Here is a 21389-nt window from a genome sequence, read left to right as displayed (position 1 = left end):
CAGCTAATTTTTTGTATTTTTAATAGAAACGGGGTTTTACCACGTTGGCCAGGCTGGTCTTGAATGCCTGATCGCAAGTGATCCGCCTGCCTCAGCCACCTAAAAGTTTGGGATTACAGGTATAAGCCACTGCACCTGGCCAAAAAAGGACCTCCCCCCGCCCCCACCCTCCCTGCGACAGTCTCTCACTCTGTGCCCAGGCTGCAGTGCAGTGGTGCGATCTCGGCTCACTGTAACCTCCACCTCCTGGGTTCAAGCGATTCTCCTGCCTCAGCCTCCCAAGTGGCTGGGACTACAGGCATGAGCCACCATTCCCAGATAAGTGTTGTATTTTTATTAGAGATGGGGTTCCACCATGTTGGCCAGGCTGGTCTCAAACTCTGGATCTCAGGTGATCCACCCAAAGTGCTGTGATTATAGGCATGAACCACCATGCGCGGCCAAAAAGGATCATTTTTAAGGCTCCTGATTTGTTTTGGCAAATTGTCTCCCAAAGATGGCTGCTCATATCACACTTTCCAAGCAGCATCTAGGGGAGCCCACTTTACTAATTTTGAGTATTAGCATTTTAAAGTTCTTTTGCTGGTATTTTTTAATGTCAACTCCATTGCTGTATTTTTTGAATACAAAAAAAATATGGGACAGTAATCGCATGTAGATTCCCAGCAGCCGTCAGGGCACTCTCACATGAGCAGGGTTTTGGCGCTGTTGGTGGGCTTGCTCCTGACCTGGAATATCAATCAGCTTCTAGCCTTTTCTGCAAATGAAACTTCTGGATCGAAGGGACCTTCAGGTTCCTCGTGCCCCTTAGGGCTCTCACTCTTCTCACTGGAAGAAGGCTCTCACAGGGGGAGAAACCCACAGCTATCCTCACCTGTGAATGAGGCATTCTAGCACCTGCCAGGCCTCACCTTGTTCTTGGCAAGCACATTGGCTCCTGCTTTAACGAGCAGCTTGGCTGACTGGCTGAAACCATGCCAGGATGCTTCATGCAAGGCTGTATTTCCATCCTAAGAAAGACACACAGGTGGGAAAGGCACATTACCCAAGATCTAATTCTTCTCATTATGATCAATACATTACAGTGGATTTTTATGGAACACCAGAGGGCCTTTCTCAATTGGACTTTTTCATCTGAACCACAGACTACAGAAGATGATTTGAATGGTCAGTTTCTCCATTATCCCAGAAATGATACATAATAAGAACCATTCTAGATGCACAGAAGAGAAATGAATCCATGACAAACCATGGATGATTGTTCATAAAGCATTAGGGGTTAAGTCTCTCTAGTAATCCCAGTTGAGAAAGGCTCCAGGCCCCATCCATAGCTCTCGTTTAACAGAAAGCATCATTGGGACGGCATGCCATCTATTTCTTCTCACCTCTACCACCCTTAGAGTCTGCTCTGCTCCTGGCATCAGAGAGAACCCTGCAAAGGTCAGGCAAAGGAAGAGCTCAGCTTTGTAAGATGCAGGGGCCTGATAGATTGCCCAACCTTTTTTCACTGAAACTTAATCTCACCCACCTTAATTCAAAAGCCTCAGAGCCCCAAACAAATAATGCACAGGGACTGAGGAAACAGTGATTTGGAAATAAACCAGGATCCTCAATGTGTGACTTTTATTTTTTGAGACAGTCTCATTCTGTCACCTAGAGTGGAGTGCAGTGGTGCGATCTCAGCTCACTGCCACCTCTGCCTCTGGAGTTCAAGCGATTCTCCTGCCTTAGCCTCCCAAGTAGCTGGAATAACAGGCATGCACCACCTAAGCCTTGCTAAGTTTTATATTTTTTAGTAGAGACAGGGTTTTACCATGTTGGCTAGGCTGGTCTTGAACTCCTGACCTCAAGTGATCCACTTGGTTTCCCACAGTGCTGGGAAACAGGCGTGAGCCACCACGCCTGGCCTAATGTGTGCCTTTTACATAAAAATCATTTAATGGACATAGCTCATATTTGCTTAGCTTACTATTTTACACAAATATCATTAAGTGCAATGAATTGAGTGGGGTGGGGGCGGGAAGGCAGGAGTTCCAGGGAGGGAGGAGCCTGGAGAGGGAAAGGTGCAGGGCAATCAGCAGGGGTCAGCGCAGGTGCATTCTCCAATTACATCCAGGCTCTGGCTTCAGCTTTAACTCAACCACATCCATGCCCCTGGAAACAGCTAAAAATAAAGGCCTAACACAGGTGACATCCACAAGGGAAAGTCTAGGGTCTCAAAGGCCAGGGGATGGGGTGGTTGCTGGGAACTGTATTGGCGATGTGTGGATTGACTGGATTGGCAGTGGGACTGACTGTAGAAGGAGGAAGCCAAAGAAAAGGGGGGACACAGGGGAAAGGGGGGATGCAGGGGACAGGGTATGGGGCTTCTGGGTGCTGGCAATGAGTTGCTTCTTGAGCTGGGTGCTCACAAGTGTGTTCTGCTAGTGAAATTCAACAAGCTGCACACTTATTTGTCCACTTTTCTGTATGTATATTATACTTTAATGAAAAGTTATTTTTAAAAAGTAAAGCAGAGTTCTTCCCAGCATGGCCTCTTAAAAAAAAAAAGGTAAGCAGAGGCTGAATTGTACTTAATTGTGAAGTTTTGTGTTTTAAGATTGTTTGAAAATTTAAAAACATTAGGTTAATATGTAAGAAGTCATTAGGATTCCTTAAAGAATCAATTTTGCTTTTTTTTTTTTTTTTGAGATGAAGTTTCCCTCTTGTTGCCCAAGCTGGAGTGCAATGGCGCGATCTCGGCTCACTGCAACCTCCGCCTCCTGGATTCAAGTGGTTCTCCTGCCTCAGCCTCCCAATTAGCTGGGTTTACAGGTGTGTGCCACCACGCCTGGCTAATTTTTTGTATTTTTAGTAGAAACGGGGTTTTACCATGTTAGCCAGGCTGTTCTCGAACTCCTGACCTCAGGTGATCTGCTGCCTTGGCCTCCCAAAGTGCTGGGATTACAGGCGTGAGTCACTGCGCCTGGCCAATTTTGCTATCTATCTATCTTATTTATTTATTTATTATTTATTTATTTATTTTTTTTGAGGCGGAGTCTCGCTCTGTCGCCCAGACTGGAGTGCAGTGGCCGGATCTCAGCTCACTGCAAGCTCCGCCTCCCGGGTTTACGCCATTCTCCTGCCTCAGCCTCCCGAGTAGCTGGGACTACAGGCGCCCGCCACCTCGCCCGGCTAGGTTTTTTGTATTTTTAGTAGAGACAGGGTTTCACCATGTTAGCCAGGATGGTCTCGATCTCCTGACCTCGTGATCCGCCCGTCTCGGCCTCCCAAAGTGCTGGGATTACAGGCTTGAGCCACCGCACCCGGCCTATTATTTATTTATTTAGAGACAAGGTCTCTCTCTGTCGTCCAGGCTGGAAGGCAGTAACGTGATCATGGTTCACTGCAGCTTCAACTTCCTGGGCCCAGCAATCCTCCCGTCTCAGCTTCCTGAGTAGCTGGGACTACAGGTGTGCACTACCACGCCTTGCTAATATATATTTTTTTAATTTTCAAATTATTTGTGGAGACAGTGGTTATGTTGACTAGGCTGGTCTTGAAGTCCTGGCCTCAAGCAATCCTCCCACCTTAGCCTCCCAAAGTGCTGGGATTACAGCCATGAGCTACTGCGTTTGGCCCAACTGAGCTAACTTTTTTTCCTGTAATACAGTTTAAAGAAATTAACTTGCTCACTTATCTAAGAAAGTAAAGAGAAAGTCTGGGGGCACATTCCTTGCCCCTACCCCCACCCAGGCCTACACAGGTCCTTATTTCTAGATTTTTTTCTTTACCATTTAAGATTTATGTGGTTGTCACTGATGCCATAGAACAAGGAAAAAGATTTTTAAAAAATACAATTGGCAGCTGGGCACAGTGGCTCATGCCAGCACTTTGGGAGGATGAGGTAGGAGGAGTGCTTGAGCCCAGAAGTTCCAGGTGAAGTGAGCTATGATCATGCCATTGCACTCCAGTCTGGGCAACAGAGTGAGACCCTCTCTCAAAAAAAAAAAAAAAAAATTACAATTGGCTGGGATACCAGATACTGTTTCAAAGGAATTTGGGCTGATTTAATCGTGTTAAATCATAAGTGGTAAGACAGGAATTATAATATCTTGAGGACTCAAAAGTTTCCAGAGTGGGCTCCTCCAGCTCCCTCGAGCCACTAGCTTCCCTCGCCTTGAAGAGTAAGCAAGCTCAGTGTCCACTCACCTTGTCTTGTCTGTCCAGGGCACACCCCTCGTGGATGAGTGCCGCGATGATCTCTGTGTTCCCGACCACTGTGGCCCGGTGCAAGGCGGTCTGGTCCCCCTGCAAAATGACACAAAGGCAGGAACAGCAGTCAACTCCCCTGCACCCCCCGCTTGCACCACTCACTTGACACTTGGACACAAGGGCCCCTCCCATCCCCACACAGAGCAGAGTGGTTATTTGCAGAAGGGCTTGGTTACCATTACCACAGGCAAGGCGGGCTTTGTGGTCTTGTTAGTAGACAACGCACGCTGGCAGAGCAGTTTGGTCCATAAACTAAGAGGGGGACCTTAAGCCAACAGCAAGAATAGCCCTCGGCCACAAAGGCAACCTCAGAATGAGGGTCAGGCTCTCTCCTGCCATCCAGGGGACATGACTATCACAGGTGTGAAGAGTGGGTGTGACGGCAGGTGTGTGCTATGCAATTAAAGCAGCAATGCCTGCCGAGTTCCCAGTTTGCAGGGGGACCACTGCCAGTTAGCAGCACTCATGATTTGATGACAGGCGAGTCATTTGTTCATTGACTTGTACTAGTCAAGAGCAACGCAGGGATTTGCCCTATTTCATCTGAGGACTCCAGGGACTGCAGCTATCACTGCATATTTCTAAGAAGCCTCTTCAGAGATTTCATGACAACATCCTCACTGATTTATGCTGCACTCTGAGCCCTTTTCTCTGTGATCAGATTCCTGGGATTGTGGGTCGTTGTTCTCCTTTAGGCACCAAAGGGAACTTGACTCTTCCTAATTGCAGTTGAGTGAAGGATGAAACAGTCCCAGAGGTAAGAGGTCAAGACTGTAACAGGAGAGTTCTGAAGTCTCTAAGAGCACCCTTTATCTCTGACAGGTCCTCAGGAAGCTAAGTTGAGGTAAACCAAGCTGAGCCTGTGGTCCAGCCTTGAAAGGGAGGATGGGTGGGCAGTGAGGAAATGCTCTGGTGGAAAGCAATGAGCACGAGACAAGGGGTCAGTAGGCCTGGGCTGGGCACGGCTTGCTAGAAGCCTGTCACCCTGCTGGACCTCAGGTGTGTCACCCTGGATGATCCCCAGGGTCCCTCCGTTCCCTTCTTGGATACTATGATTTGGTTGGTCAGAGTTTTGTGAAGTTTCCTGGCAGAGCACCAGAGGGGCAAAGGAAACATTCTGGGGCGTCCCTGGTGCTTGGCCCAAGAGAGGACAGAGGTCATCATAAGATAAAACAGATTTTTTAAAAGAAGGGTGCACTGCTACCTATTAACAACCTTAACGAAATACTGATTTTACTTATTAAACTCCCTGGATCTATAACAAACGACAATGCACGCTAAAAACATGTAATCTGTAACAAAGTTCTAAAGATCGATGGTGGTGATGGTTGCACAACAATGTGAGTGTAATTAATGCCACTGAACCGTATATGTAAATATGTTCAGATGGTAAATTTAATGCTATGTATATTTTATTACAATAAAAAAATCCTAGTTAAAACTCAAAATTGCTTTCTTAAAATTAAAAAAGTCTCCCTTTAAAAATCCATGAGAGGATTTTTCTAACTTTTCTTTTTATACTTTTTAATATTTTCCAGCTTTTTACATTTAACACAGATAACTTTTAGCATCAGGAAAAACCACTACTTATTAGAAGTCTCAGCAGAAACAATACCCCAGTAACAGGACTGTCCCTGTCACACACTCTTCCCACTGTTCATTTGTGGAAGGTAAGGAATTTCTGCAGTGAGGGGGTCAGGACACTGAGGACAGGTCACTGTACTCAGCACTGCCACCACCGACCCTCACCCTTCAGCCTCCTAAACTATTATTCCCGTTATCAGTTAGGCTCAGGCTGGTTTTCTTCTCATCCACCTTCCCAGACCCTTTATTCAAAGAGAACCCTTGCTGTGGTTAAAAGAAGAATGTGGCCGCTGGGTCAGTGGCTGCAGGAGGTAGGCTGTGCCATTTGTGCTATCTACCTCAGACCTATTACAAATAGTTCTAGACAAGGAAACTAGTGGTCTTACGAGATACTGCCCAAATCTCAACTTGTTGTTTTTGTTTTGAGACACAGTTGCACCCTGTCGCCCAGGCTGGAGTGCAGTGGCGCCATGTTGGCTCATTGCAACCTCTGCCTCCCAGGTTCAAGCAATTCTTCTGCCTCAGCCTCCAGAGTAGCTGGGATTACAGACACTTGCCACCATGCCTAATTGTTTTTGTATTTTTAGTAGAGATGAGGTTTCACCATGTTGGCCAGGCTGGACTTGAACTCCTGGCCTCAAGTGATCTGCCCACCTCGGCCTCCCAAGTGTTGGGATTATAGGCGTGAGCCACTGTGCCTGGCCCCAAGTCTCAACTTTTTAAAATTTCCATAAGATTTCCAAGACTTCCCATTTCCCTATCAGAAAGGTGATGGAGTTTCCCAAAATAGGCCTCTGGTACAATTGATGATTACTGACCTGCTAAGAAAGACGGTGCGCTTCTTAGCAAGAACCATGCGATTGCAGCTCACACTTTCAGGGTAGTACTGACTTGGTTAGATTTCCACTTCTTACAGGCTTTTAAATATAACCACAAACTACCTACATTCTAGTGCTCTTTGGACCAATACAAACAACCTTTTTCCAGGACAAAACTTACCACTCTGTATTGTTCATAAAGTGTGAGCAACAAGCCCTGAGCATATGAGACATGTTAGCCACTCTTGCTGTACAAATTACTTCACGAAGGGCCTTCACTGGATGACAGGGCACAGTCTAACCTAAGCCTTGGTTTAGGTCAAATCTTTTTATCATGTTTCACAAGCTACCCTCTAAATTATGAGTTGAGGCATCTTTGGAGCCAGAATGGCACCGAAGTATTTATCACTTGCTTTCATCATCAATCTACTCTATTTGCTGCCTTTGAGAAAATTTTCCTTTGTGAAACTCTAGCTCAGTGCAAGCAACTCAATCTAACTTTCAGTTCAGACCTTACGAGGAAATTTCCAGACTAGCAAGACTCAAGGAGATCTAATGACTTGTGTGAGGTTGCAGAGAGAACACAAATTGTACTAAGCTGCTGGCACAGGTCCTGCACACCCCTTCCTCTTTTGGAAGGACACCAGACCTTTTGGCTGTCCTGCCTGTCTCCAGGCCATAGCTCCCCCTCCCGCCGTCCTCTCAGACAGAGACCTCACTGAGAGCCCAGGTCAGATAAACACCGCTGTCAGGCCAGGCTTGGACTCTTCCTACCCGAAATGGCTATCCTTGGCCGGACTGCTACTGTGCTGACACTAGCTGGAATGGTTCTTGAGGACTGAGCAATAGCTTTCTCAGGCTTTGAAAAACCCGCCCTTCTCAAGTCACCAAGATGAGAATTAAAGGCTCTGAGGTGAGGGACATGAAACATGTAAACAATGGTTGCCTCAGGTTATCATCTAGGATCTATTCTTCCTTAGAATACAACACAAACAATTTAGCACCTTGAGGCCCTCAGTTGAAACAGGGTCAGTTATCTACAAATGGACTCTTTCTTCCTATAAGATTAAAATTTACCGTTGAAACATTTCCTCCTTGAAATGACACAGAGAAGAACAAGATGTGGCCTCAACACTTAAAAGTGGCTACTTTGACATAATTCTTACTTGTATATGACACCTAAGTCAATCATGAAATTCTGAAATGCTGGGAAAAGGTAGAGCACTCTCAACAGTGTTTACTGAATTATCTATTCAGTGAACATTCATTCATTTTGAGACAGGGTCTCACTCTGTCACCTATGCTAGAGTGCAGTGGCATGATCTCAGCTTACTGCAACCTCCACCTCCCAGGCTCAATCAATCTTCCCACTTCAGCCTCCTGAGCAGCTGGGACCACAGGCATTTGCCACCATGTCCAGCTAATTTTTAAATTTTTGGTAGATATAGAGTTTTGCCATGTTGCCCAGGCTGGTCTCCAACTCCTGGGTTCAAGTGATCCTTCCTCCATAGCCACCCAAAGCACTGGGATTACAGGTGTGAGCCACCAGGCCCGGCCTGAATATTTATTGACTCCCTCCTATGTGCCAAGTCTAACTTTCTCATTTTATTGATGTCTAATTCTCTCATTTTATTGATAAGCCTAGGATAGCATGCTTGGACCAGAAATCAAATTGTCGAGGCTCTTTGCACTCACCCCACGCTGCTTCCATCCTGTGAAGTCATTAACCTTAAGATGAGCCCCAGAAAAGGTCAGATGCATCTGTGGGGGTCGGACTGCCTCTTTCATAAAGTAAAGCATAGCCACTAGAACTGCCCGAAAAGCATTTGTTGAATGATTAACTACAAGAAGCAGAAGGAAAGACGCTGTAGCTGGAAACCTGAAGGGCCTGCAACCTTGCAGTTTGGCACGTTGATTTGGAACATGTTGACCCATTTGCAAAGTATGTGAACTGCCAGCTCTCAGTTTTTCTGAGACAGTGTTTCTCACTTTGGGATTTTAAGAATTTTGGTGCCTATAAGGTCTAAATCTTTGTTTTGAAATACTGTTATTTTTCTTTCCTACATGGTGAAAAAGAGTGAGTGTAGTGTTGGCATATTCCAAAGGCCATGCTCATGGAGGAAATTCCCATCATGCAAGGGTGCAGTGTGCCCCTCTTCAGGAGGAATCACCCCCATGTGGCACATGCAGACATACTGCAAGGAAGCTCAAGACAGGTTAGGTGTGTAAAGCAAGGTGCTGACCTCTTTTTCTCTTTCTGATCTTCTAGGGTCCTTCCTAACCTTCCCTCTGTGGTTTTTCTTATTTTTATCTTCTTTCATGGCTTTCACTGTGGCCACAGCATCCTGGACTATTTCTGAGACGGGGGCTATGTGATTGCTCACTGACCAATCAGAGATGGCATCAGCGCTCCAATGAGAGTTGACAGGATTGGCGGGAAGCAAGAGAGAATTTGCTCCTGGAGTTGCATGATATAAAGAACTGGTTTCCACAGGTTGAAATTCATAATAATCCCACTCCAGGTCACTGGAGATCATTCTTCAACTAATTCTCAGTCCTTACCATGCCATAAAGATCAGTATCTGTAGAATATGAAGTTAGGAGTAAATTCTTCATATCATTGACATTCTCTGTTTCTACCCACCATCCAAGACAGGTAACTTCTGAGATTTTTTTCAAATAACTGATCTCCTAGATTCTTTAAAGGACACACATCAAGAATTTTCTTCCTTGAGTTCTTGCATGTATTTCAAGGCTGGCCATCAACAGCATGGTAAATACACAGAGAACAGGCATGGGATCATATGCTGGTAAATACATTTCTTCAGAACTAGTGAAGGTCAATTCTACCTTCTCCACTCCCAATTGTTTCTTGTTGTTGTATTTTTGTTTTAATTTGTCTGGGAGAAGCAATATATGCATTGTCTGTCTAGGACAAGGAAAAGATGCAAGAAAATAACTTCAATAAATAAAAGGGGGTCTTTCTGTCTAAAAGTAGATCTGGCTTTTCTTCTGCCGACACGTCTCACTTTGGTTACCTAAAAAAATTCTTGCCTATTTCACTTCCTACCTTGCCTGGTATAAACAGCAGCAGTTCTAGGAAATTAGCAAGGGCTTTGCTGCATGAGAATACAGTGATACTTAGAGACCATGATGTGAGGCAGGGGTATCAAGTTGGAATGGGTTAGCACGCCTGACATTTTGGCCTTGCCACTGTGGCAAGCAAAGCCTTTAATTATGCGAAGAGAAGACCAAATGTATCCCAACATGTTTGCACCAGTAATAACTCAGTGCCCCACCTTTTCTATGGTCAAAATCTTTTCTCTCTCCTTGTATTTTTGCTCCTGTCATCTAAGGTATGATATAGTTGAGAATGTTATGATGACCATAGTGCAGGAAAATAAAAAAAGTATTATGACCCAAGGTAGAAATCAACAGCTTAAAGCTAAATCAGCATTTTTTGAAAATAACATCCTTGATGACCCAACAAGTTCCAGATATAACCAGAGATTTATGAAAGACACTGGATGGCCTTCTGCCCATGCATATTTAGTTATTTCTTTGCAAATACTGTTCTTACTGTGTGTTTGCCAAGTTTTATGACATTATACATAGACCCAAAGAAGACTAGAAGCACTTTAGTAAACCACACTGTAGCACAGCTGAAGGTCTGAAATTTGAATCACACTCTTATAACTACAGTTATTAAAGGTAAATTTGGAAGAGGTTATAAGTGCAAACACTCCAAGATTCTGTGTTCCCCACAAAAGTTCTTATTTCTTAAGAGTTCTACTACATGAATTACTGTTGCAACCATTTCTAAAAATAGTTTTCAACTGTATTATCAAAGGACCTTTTCCTAATACCTGTTGGAGGACAATTTATATGGTCCTTTCTTAGAGAACCGCCTTCTCCAAAGACCCAAGAGGACAGCCCACTCTACTGTGTGACTCCATCCCAGCCACTGCTGACTCACTCAGGATTGGCCACTTGATGTCAGAGGAGCCAATCAGAGTCCATCTCTAGATAATCTGAATGAATAGACTCAGAGCTGAGTTGGCTGATGGCCAGGTCTCAATAATAGCATGGTGCCAGAGTAAACTCTTTTTGGAGGCCTCCTTTTTCTTAAGATTCTATGAGATCTGTGTTTTCCCACAACTCCCCATCTTGAATAGATCATTTTTCCATGTCATATTCACTGACCAAGAGAAATTAAGATGAGAAAAAAAATTAAAGTTTTAACCCCCATTTTTCCTCCAATAAATTTGGTCATTGACACACATTTCCAGCAGGTCTTGCCCATACTCACTGATGTGCGTGTGTGTGTCTCTTTATGCTGAGACAGGACACGGGCAAAAATCCCCTTTGAGGCATTTTGTACAATAGACAGGAAGTGATCACTTGAATAATAGACAGGAAGTGAGCCATGATAGGAGAATCACCCCACACTCCCAAACTCTAACTTGCTACTGAGAATGGGCCTCAGAGCAGGTCTTCAAGAGGAAGTTCTCACCACCACAGAGACCAAGATGCAGCTAAAACGTGCTGGGAGAGCATCTACTACCCTCCCATCTCGCAGCTTACACTTTGTGAATTTCTAGCCAGACAAGCTCCCCTGCCAACTCAACTCAATAGAATGATGGCTTCTACTCACATCATCCTGGACATCGAGGTCGCAGCCAGCCTTCAGCAAGATCTGGACCACAGGAAGATGGCCCTTATTGGCAGCAAGATGCAGAGGAGTCCGGCCATGCTGTGAATGCAAAGCGAACAATGATTTCAGAACAAGTCATCAAAGCTACTCCCTTGGGAGACAGAGGGCCTAGAGCAAGGTTTGCATGGGAGTTTTTGGATGACCACTCCCTCCTGCCCCTTTGGATTGGCAGGAGATTCTTATGGGTTAACCAAAATTCAAGTTTGTCTCAGTTAACATTGGCTATTGTCATTGTAATCAATGAACACGATATGCTCAAAATGTGAAGATTTCCTTTAGTGCATTATTTCTACTCTCTACTCATCAGACTATTAAGTAGCAAAATGAGGGGGGTTTTGCTTTCTCTTAATTTCTCACTGGTGCTAATACTGAGGAATGATGAAGTGGCCATGATGAATCTGGGCAAGAGGCAGGAGAACAGCAAGATGTCATGGTCATCAGCCCCAGAAGAGTCCAGTTAGTAACACCTGAAAATTAAAACTGTTGATTGAACTGATTAGGAAAGGTTCTTCCTCTTTTTTTTTTTTTTTTTTTTGAGACACGGTCTGACTCTTGCCCAGACTGCAGTGCGGTGACACCATCTCGGCTCACCACAACCTCTGCTTCCCAGGCTCAAGTGATTTTTCCTGCCTCAGCCTCCCAAGTAGCTGGAATTACAGGCACACGCCACTACCACCTAGCTAATTTTTATATTTCGAGTAGACAGGGTTTCACTATGTTGGCCAGGCTGGTCTTGAACTCCTGACCTCAAATGATCCACCTGCCTTGGCCTCCCAATGTGCTGGGATTACAGGCATGAGCCACCATGACTGGCCGGTTCTTCCTCTTTTTAAAAACAAATTCTACTGTGGGTGTGGTAGCTCACACCTGTAATCCCAGCATTTTGGGAGGCTGAAGTGGGAGGATCACTTGATGCCAGGAGTCTGAGACCAGCCTGGGCAACACAGTGAGACTCCATCTCTATAAAAAATTTTTCTTTTTTAAAAATTAGCTGGGCATAGTGGCATGTGCCTGTAGTCCCGGCTACCTAGGAGGCTGAGGTGGGAGGATCACCTGAGCCCAGGAGGTTGAGGCTGCAGTGAGTTGTGACTGTACCACTGCACTTCAGCCTGGGCAACAGAGCAAGACCCTGCCTTAAAAAACAAACAAACAAAAACACTAAACTAAAATTATGAAGTATTTCAACCACTAAAAAATGTAAGTAATATTCTAAACTTCACATAGCCACCAACTATTTCAAGAAAAAAGATAAATCATTGATATTCTTTGTGAACAACTCCCAGGTCTCATTTCTCTTCCATTCCCAGAGGTAACCACTCTCTCAAATTTGGTATTCATCATTCCTTTGCTTTTCATTATATTTTTTACTACATGTTTGTAGCCAAAGACAATATATATAAACACTGTGCTGCTTGTTTCAAACCTTACATAAATAGGTTTTTTTTTTCTTTGAGACAGGGTCTCACTCTGCTGCTCAGGCTGGAGTATAGTGGCATGATCATGGCTCACAGCAGCTTCAGCCTCTTGGCTCAAGTGATCCTCCCACCTCAGTGTCCCAAGTACCTGGGACCACAGGCATGCGTCACCATGCTTGGCCAATTTTTTCTATTTTTTGTAGAGATGGGGTTTCGCCATGTTGCTTAGGCTGGTCTTGAACTCCTGGGCTCAAGTGATCTGCCCACCTCAGCCTCCCGAAGTACTGAGATTGAAGTCATTAGCCACTGTGCCCAGCCTAATAGTTTTCAACTACACAATATAAATTGGCTTTTTTTTTTCTAACCTTATATTTTTGAGATTTTTTTCACGTTGTTCATGTAGTTCTGCTTCACTTATTAATTATTTATTCATCCTCCTCCTGATGGGCACCCAGGCTATTGCCAGGAGGTTGCAGAACACATTAGTATGTGCACCTGAGTAGGCTTCTTAGCCCTGTTGCTGAGTCATAGAGAAGACCATTCACTTCAACTGCCCTAAGCATGTTGGCTCCCAAGGTGCCACATCAAGGGTGACATCCAGAAGAAGTAACACTTTTTGATGCGAATCAGCTTCTGTCTAGAGAACTGCCCTGCCAAACTCCTAATTCTTCCAATTCTAAAGCAAACATGTTTCCTTTGCTTTCCCCTACAAGTTTTACTGTGAAGAAACATTCAAACATCATTGAACCATGGCCCCACCCATGCTGAAGCACACCCCTAAGGTCTTCCCAAAGGCCTTTATTGATACTCTAGCAGGATACACATTTATGATTTCAAGAAAGCACTAGTTTGCCATGGGTAATGAGCCATGAGCCAGGCAGGAAAACAGAGATAACAAACAATAAGGGATCTTAATTTCTCCCCATGAAATGTGACCAAAGCACTAGAATGATTCAGGAAAGAGGTCAGAGCTTCCTTTAATCACTCCCCAAAAAAGTGGGCTATAAAAAGCTTTCATAGAAAGGCAGCATCTGAGATGAAGAGTGACCTTTCTCTGATGGTGACTGTGCTCAGCCATGTGCTCCCCAACCTCAATTCTTCCAATGAAAACATAGCTGATCAGATAGAGTGGCATGACCAGGTTCCACTGGCTGGGCCTGGTCCTCAGCTCCATCTGTCACCACATATCCTTGTCAAGGACTTCCTGACATTGAGTAAAGTGCCCTTCACAAAGTTTCCTAAGACATTCTGAAACAAAGGGGAGTTCATCACATGAGGACAGAGAAGTGTGTGCTATGAGAGAGGTGACAGCATGGTGGGACACAAGTGCTTCTGGGCAGCTGGAAAATACAGACCAGCATGAAGAAAAGCTGCCTGGGGAGGCTGGAAAGGGGCCAACAGACTCAGGAGTACTTTAAAAATTAAGATGGTGTCTTGCTTTGTTATCCAGGCTGGAGTGCAGTGGCATGATCTTGGCTCATTGCAACTGCCGCCTTCTAGGTTCAAGCAATCCTCTCACCTCAGCCTCCCAAGTGGCTGGGACTACAGATGTGTGCCCCACACCCAGCTACTTTTTGTATTTTTAGTAGAGATGGGTTTCACCATGTTGGCCAGGCTGGTCTTGAACTCCTGACCTCAAGTGATCCTCCTGCCTCAGCCTCCCAAAGTGCTGGGCTTACAGGTGTGAGCCACGTGCCTGGCAAGGGGTTCTTTTTTGTGTCTCAAGAGATCCTCTTGCCATGCTTGGGATCCCAGATGCCCGAGTACCTCCTGGTACTCTGACCATGGAATTCCCAGCTCCCAGAACCATGAGGAGAAAATGTCTGTTGTTTAAACTACTTACTCTATGTTACCTTGTTAGAGAAGCCCAAAAGGACAAAGATGGGTTCAAAGAAGATCACTTCTGGGAGGGCACTTTAGAAACTCTAAATTACAAACAGGATAGGCCTAGATTGGAGACAGCTTTTTAATCCAAAGTCAACGAAGAACCACCCGTGGAGACATGAAACGCCAGAGGCATCAGAGCTTACTTTGAATCCCAGCTCTGACCAATAACACCTGTGTCATTTGGTGCTTAATCCCCTAAACTAAGCCTGTTTTCTCATCTGTAAAACAGGAATAACCTCCACTGCCCACTCCACAGGCTTGAAATAAGGACGAGGTAACATCCACCATCCAGCGTGGGTTTCCCTTCCCTCCAGCTGTCCTTAGCCCCCACCCCAGAGTACACCCCAACCGTTCCCTCTCCTCTTCGACACCCCACACCTTTGCCTTTGCAAAGACCAGTGAGATATTTCCAATGTCAAATGGATCTGGGTGAAGTGTTGGATCTCTTCCAACCAGAAGGGCTATGGCTGGAGGGTCCAGGTTCCCATCAGCCAGTCCTGGCCCACTTGTCCACTTCCATTTTTGAAATGTAAACTATGGTTCCCAGTCTCTGTGTCTCTTCTTGGAAGGGCGTTCTTCACTGAGAACACCGTTCTCCAAACTGTGGCTTCCCTGATTCTCCAGCAATGCTCCTGGCCTCCCACAGCACTCAGGCTTCCTGTCAGCAAGGTGGGGTGACATCCTGAGAGCTTCAGGAGCTGAGCTACAACAATGGCACAGGAGTTTTTCTGAGGAGGGGCTGTGTTCCCTGCTCATGCTTGGCTCCTTTTCTGGCCTCTGGTTAAAGCACAGCAATAGCAAAGGCAGTAATAGGTTTCCTATAGAAGCTGAAGCTGTGTCCTTGGTCCCCAGGGCTTTCCTAGCACAAGACCCACCCTCTTACACACACACCACCTGCCAAAGGAGAATAGCAAAAAAGCAGCAGACATGTACTTGGTTTTCCAGAACATTCTGTAGTAAATAGCAACAAAAATAGAGCCCTTTGGAGAAGAGGTTGCCCCTATCCAGCACACAGGAATGCCCCCAGGCATGTCTGACTAATGGGAAAGGCTGGAACCCCTCTAAGGGTAAGGGAGCAAATAAAAATTGATCCTTAGAGGCAGCTTTGAAGGACTTAGACTTAAGGATGCAACCGCTCTCATTTCCATTTCCGTGCCCCTAGGACTGGCCACTGGAAGAAATGGGAACAGGAAAAAAGGCCATGTATTATGAATGATAAGAAGTTTGGGCCAGGCAAGGTCGTTCACGCCTGTAATCCCAGCACTTTGGGAGGCCAAGGCGGGTGGACCACTTGAGCCCAGGAGTTCTATAGCCTGGGCAACATGGCAAAACCCCATCTCTACCAAAAATACAAAAATTAGCTGAGCATCGTTTTGTGCGCCTATAGTCCCAGCTACTCAGGAGGCTGAGGAGGGTGGATGGATTGAGCCCGGGAAATCAAGGCTGCAGTGAGCTGTGATTGCACCATTGCACTTCAGCCTGGGCGACAGAATAAGACCCTCTCTCTGGAAAAAAAAAAAAAGAAAGAAAAAAAAAGGGAAGAATTTTTAAAGCATCAATTTGCCCTGAGTCCTACCCCAGTTATCCTCAAAGATCAGTTCAGCTTAACTCAACCCAGGCCCTGGTGAGCCCAGCAAGACCAATAATCGAGCAGAGCAAGAGACAGCAGTGGCCAGAATTTATTGAACGCTTGAGTCCATTTATTGTGTAGAAGGCACTATGTTAAGAATTTTACACATGTTCGCTAATTCTATCCTCCCAATTATCCTATGAGGTGGACACTATTATCGAGCCCATTTTATAGATAAGGAAACTGAGGCATGGGAGATTCTGTCACTTGTTCTAAGTTATACAGCAGGTAAATGGAGTCTGGAGTCACCCCTTAAGCCATCTGAGCCCAGCTGCCTGCTTTCCCCACCACTCCGTGCGCTGCACTGGTTGTGTTGGGGGTGAGGGTAGGAGCAAAATTCTTCCCTGGCAGAGCAGGCGCTTCATGTCTCACCCCTAGGAAGCTTCCAAGTTCTTGGGTGTTTTACCTTAGCCCAGCCACTAACCTCTGGGGTTTGTTTAAAAATAACCTGATTTTTTTAGAATCTCAAGGACAATGAGAGATGTTTTCTATTTTCTCTGCATATGGCTCTCCTGGGGAGGTTGGTCTGTTGTCATCCCTCTCTATTGGTGCGTAAGCCTCTCCCTTGAGTCTCTGATCAACTCACTGTGGTGAGGCCCAGGCAGATTTTATACAACCTCCCCAGGTGACTCTAATGTGTGACCTGGTTGAGAACCACAGGATGGGATGAGGAGGGGCCAGGATAAACCCTCCCTAGACAGCTGCAGGCCCTTCGGCTAAACCTGCCCTTCAGGCCTGCTCCAGCAAGGGCCATACCTCTTTCACATTCTTGTTGCTCCTCTCGTCAGCCTATCAATATAAAACACCTAAAATACTACCTTGCCGCAACCTACAGCTTCCCAGATCTTCAGAGTATATAAGCAATGTAATGACATTACTAAAAATATGGAAAAGAATATTCTCTATAATTCCACAACCCAATACAACTATTATCATTTTTATCCAGTCATTTTCAGTGCATCTCCAGGTGTGGTTGGAGGTTACGAACCACTGCCTTCAACCCTTTAAAGATGCTGTTCCTCCAAGGGGCCCTGGTATCAGGCTGGGCCATCTGAGGCCAGCAGGGGTGAGGCAAAGAGGCAGTATCCACCCCGACTTCCTGCATCTCCCTCTGATCCAATCAGGAAGAGGCACAGACTCAGGGCCTGGCTTCCAGGGAACCGAATCAAAGGGTCTTGAGATGTTGCAAAGCAACAACCACAAAAATGTGTCCCCACTGTCAACACCACTGAGGCACTGGCCTGGGATGGTGATTTGTTCAGGCAGGCTGAGCCCTGTGGATCTAACTCCAGCATAACTGCTGCATGGGAACATCAGAGTGACTCCGATTCCAGCAGGCAAGCCATAAACTACATGGAACAAGTGATCACAATGATGCCCAGGATGAAACGGTCCCTGCTATTCACTCTGAAGAGACCAACTCCCACTTGGGAGTGGGAACCTTCCAGGAGGAGGATTCCCGTTAACATAATGATCTCCCACCAGTGAGGATGACAAGGGAGCCCAGCCAAAGGTAATCGGCTTGAAAGAAACCCTGAAAGGAAGTGGAGGTGTTTTTGTTCCCAGCAGGTGTCAGACTGGCGTTCAGCCTCCTTCCTGGACTCTCCCGGTAGACCAAGGCGTTACGTTAGAAATCCCTCCCTAGGAGGGGCCAGGACCCTTGGAGGGAGGTGAAACAGGGCCATTTGAGAACTACAACCTACAGAAACAAGCCAGTCAACTGCCCCTGCTACTGACTGCATGGAGCCTGGGAGCCCAGGGCCATGACCCTGGTCCATCATCACTCCAGCCAGGAGGCAGGTTGGGTCCCAGCTCCTCGCTCCTGCTTCAGTATCTTGGACCCTACTTACTAAAGGGCAGGCCTTTCAGACCAATAGTACCTGTCACAGGAATGACAGGTCTAATAGAGTAGGCCTGGACAAGGCCTGGCCCAACAGAATGCACCTGAAAAGTGAGAAGGAAAGGTGTGGTGCTTAGCCATTCCTGGAACACCATTTTTTTTTGAGACAGAGTCTTGCTCTGTCTTACCCAGACTGGAGTGCAGTGGCACAATCTCAGCTCACTGTAGCCTCTACCTCCTGGGTTCAAGCGATTCTCCTGCCTTAGCTGGGAGGCAGCTGGGACTACAGGTGTGCACCACCACACCCAGCTAATTTTTATTTTTAGTCGAGATGGTGTTTCACCATGTTGGCCAGGCTAGTCTTGAACTCCTGACCTCAGGTGATCCACTTGCTTTGGCCTCCCAAAATGCTGGAATTACAGGTGTGAGCCACCGTGCTTGGTCTCAATGATATTCTTACGACCAGATACGACCAGAGTCAAAAGGAGACCTGGGGCACAAGTCAAAGGAATAAAAGGGCAGAAACTCTGAAGGAAGGGAGTAGGGAAAGGTTGTCTAAAGGAATTGAGACTCATTGACTCAAACAATAAAACAATTTAACCATCTTAACTAGGGACTGTAACAAGGAGGACAGCTGCATGATGTGACCCACACAAGAAGAAATGGTATAATGGGAAGAATGTAGGTTAAATTAGTGTAATCATTTCATAAAGCTTCTTTTCTTCAGGAGACCCATGAGAAACTGGATCAGGGTCATGCAGTCTTTTTTGAGTCAAGTCTTTTGAGTCAGTCTGCCTATATTATCTGTCGCATTAAGAGAGAAGTAGTAGGAGGCAAGAAAGTTGTAACACTACTAAAATAAGAGTGGCACATATTTTACAAATATAATGTTCAGAATGGGAAGAGTCTTTGACAGTTTCATTTGGCTGAAGAGGTGAAATGAATTCTCAATATCTCCAATCTTATTTTTGGCAGAACTACAATAGCTGGAATTCTGGCCACTTGGCTCCTTGTTTAGATTTTAAATAGTGGAAGACCCCACCAACTTTTCTAAGTGTCACAAGGGTCCTTTTTATCACAGATGGTGTTCCCTGAGAGCTTCAACAGCCTGGAATGGTGTAAATTTGGGTCAGAAAAGTTCAAAGTCCTTCTCAGGCTTACGATTCAATGAAGACAGAGTTATGAAGACATTCAAGAAAACATGGAACACATTCGAGAAAACAACTGAAAAAGTACCATCGATCAAAGAAAATAAAACTTTACATTTAAAAACAATTTATAGTTTAAGAAGCTTTCAGAGTTTTCTTTCCTTGTTGCAAATATATTTTATCTACTTGTCTACTTACATGAGTGATACATCATATCTTAATCAGACAATAGGTGACAAGAAACGGCAAGGGAATAAATTCCTTGGCTGACACAAATCAGGATCCAAAACAATCTCAGATTGAAATAGGCCAATTTTAAAAAGACAAAATGTAATGGGGGCAGATGGTAATTCCTGCACTGGGGGCCAACAGTCCCATCACACAAGGATGGAAGTATTAGGATGGTCCTGTAAAATAATAATAATCATAAACGATATGGAGAGGTGATTTGAAATGTATATTGGTAGGAATCAGTTATTCCTAACAATTGGGTTTAATTGATAAGAGAATTCCTTTTTTGTTTCTTTTTTGAGACGAAGTCTTGCTCTGTCACCAGGCTGGAGTACAGTGGCATGATCCCAGCTCTCTGCAACCTCCATCTTCCGGGTTCAAGCAATTCTCCTGCCTCAGCCTCCCAAGTAGCTAGGACTACAGGCATGTGCCACCGTGCCTGGCCAATTTTTGTATGTTTAGTAGAGACGGGGTTTCACCATGTTGGCCAGGATGGTCTCAATCTCTTGACCTCGTGATCCGCCTGCCTCAGCCTCCTGAAGTGTTGGGATTACAGGCATGAGCCACTGTGACTGGCCTTTTGTTTTGAGACAGAGTCTCACTCTGTCGCCTAGGCTGGAGTGCAGTGGCATGATCTCAACTCACTGCAACCTATGCCTCCTAGGTTCAAGAGATTCTTCTGCCTCAGCCTCCCAAGAAGCTGAGATTACGGGTGCCTGCCACCATGCCCGGCTAATTTTTTTGTATTTTTAGTAGAGACAGGGTTTCACCTGTTGGCCAGGCTGGTTTTTAACTCCTGACCTCAAGTAATCCACCCACCTCAGCCTCCCAAAGTGCTAGGACTTTAGGCATGAGCCACTGTGCCCGGTCAAGAATTCCTTTTGAGGTAACACAGTAATTGCTAGGGTTGGGCTGACTTCTAGAAAGATCCACCAGCAAGAAGGACCAAAATATTTCAGGAAACTAAATTGGCTATTAAGGATTCCATCAGCTTCTACAGTATACTTGTCCCTGAGTGGCTGAGTGGTAAGGCATCAGTTAATGGCCTACACACTCCTCACAGCTGGTGGGCCAGACTACATTTTTTTTTTCCCCCAAGACAGTCTTACTCTGTCACCCAGGCTAGAGTGCAGTGGCATGATCTCAGCTCACTGCAACCTCCACCTCCCGGGTTCAAATGATTCTCCTGCCTCGGTCTCCCAAGTAGTTGGGATTACAGGCATGCGCCACCATGGCAAGCTAACTTTTGTATTCTTAGTAGAGATGGGGTTTCACCATGTTGGCCAGGCTGGTCTCGAACTTATGACCTTGTGATCTGCCCATCTCGGCCTCCCAAAGTGCTGGGATTACAGGCTTGAGCCACCGCGCCCGGCCTCAGACTACATTTTTCAATGGGTTGACACTGACAGAGCACAGCATGGTAGGCCAATGCACGATGAACTATGGTTGGATATAAGGACTGTTCTTGCTTCTCTTCTGGTTTCTAACAAAAACCAGAAAACAAGAATCACTGCCTTTTCAGCAACTGTTAATATAATCATGTGTTTTTCTCTTTTAATTTGTTGGTTTAATGAATTATGGAACCATCTTCGCATTCCTGGAACCCACCTGGTCACACTGTATTATTATTCTCATAAATGCTGCATTCTATTAGGTAATGTTATAAAGAATTTTAAAAATCAATATTCATAATTGAGATTGGTATTTCTTGTTCTTATTTATCTGTTTTTGACATTAAGGTTGTGCTGACTATGTGAAAAAGTACAGCTTTGTATTTTGTTCTGTGCTTTACAATAATTTAAATAACATTGGATTTTTTGTTGATAAAATATAAAACAGGACCATGAAACCATCTGGCCCTAGTTTTT

At 45.3% G+C, this 21389-nt stretch overlaps 2 protein-coding genes across 3 annotated transcripts in view; one reads left to right on the top strand and one right to left on the bottom strand.

Annotated features, from left to right (window-relative positions):
- Positions 1-5702, top strand: part of LYRM2 (LYR motif containing 2) — a 39352-nt gene extending 33650 nt beyond the window's left edge. Inside the window, exon 4 of the transcript XR_001001759.1 lies at positions 4210-5702. The gene's annotated coding sequence lies outside the window, so the exon portion shown is untranslated. The remainder of the gene's footprint in view (positions 1-4209) is intronic.
- Positions 1-21389, bottom strand: part of ANKRD6 (ankyrin repeat domain 6) — a 133041-nt gene that overhangs the window by 26912 nt on the left and 84740 nt on the right. For both annotated transcript variants that reach the window (XM_011941932.1, XM_011941930.1), the window contains 3 exons: positions 11311-11409; positions 4192-4290; positions 912-1010 (listed from right to left, as the gene is read on the bottom strand). In XM_011941932.1, coding sequence (XP_011797322.1) covers positions 912-1010; positions 4192-4290; positions 11311-11409 — 297 coding nt within the window. The remainder of the gene's footprint in view (positions 1-911; positions 1011-4191; positions 4291-11310; positions 11410-21389) is intronic.

The sequence above is a fragment of the Colobus angolensis genome, unplaced genomic scaffold (genome assembly GCF_000951035.1).
Source record: "Colobus angolensis palliatus isolate OR3802 unplaced genomic scaffold, Cang.pa_1.0 Scaffold203, whole genome shotgun sequence".
Classification (NCBI taxonomy): Eukaryota; Metazoa; Chordata; class Mammalia; order Primates; family Cercopithecidae; genus Colobus; species Colobus angolensis.
The sequence above is the reverse complement of the archived record's forward strand: the minus strand, read 5'-3'. Positions and strand labels throughout refer to the sequence as shown.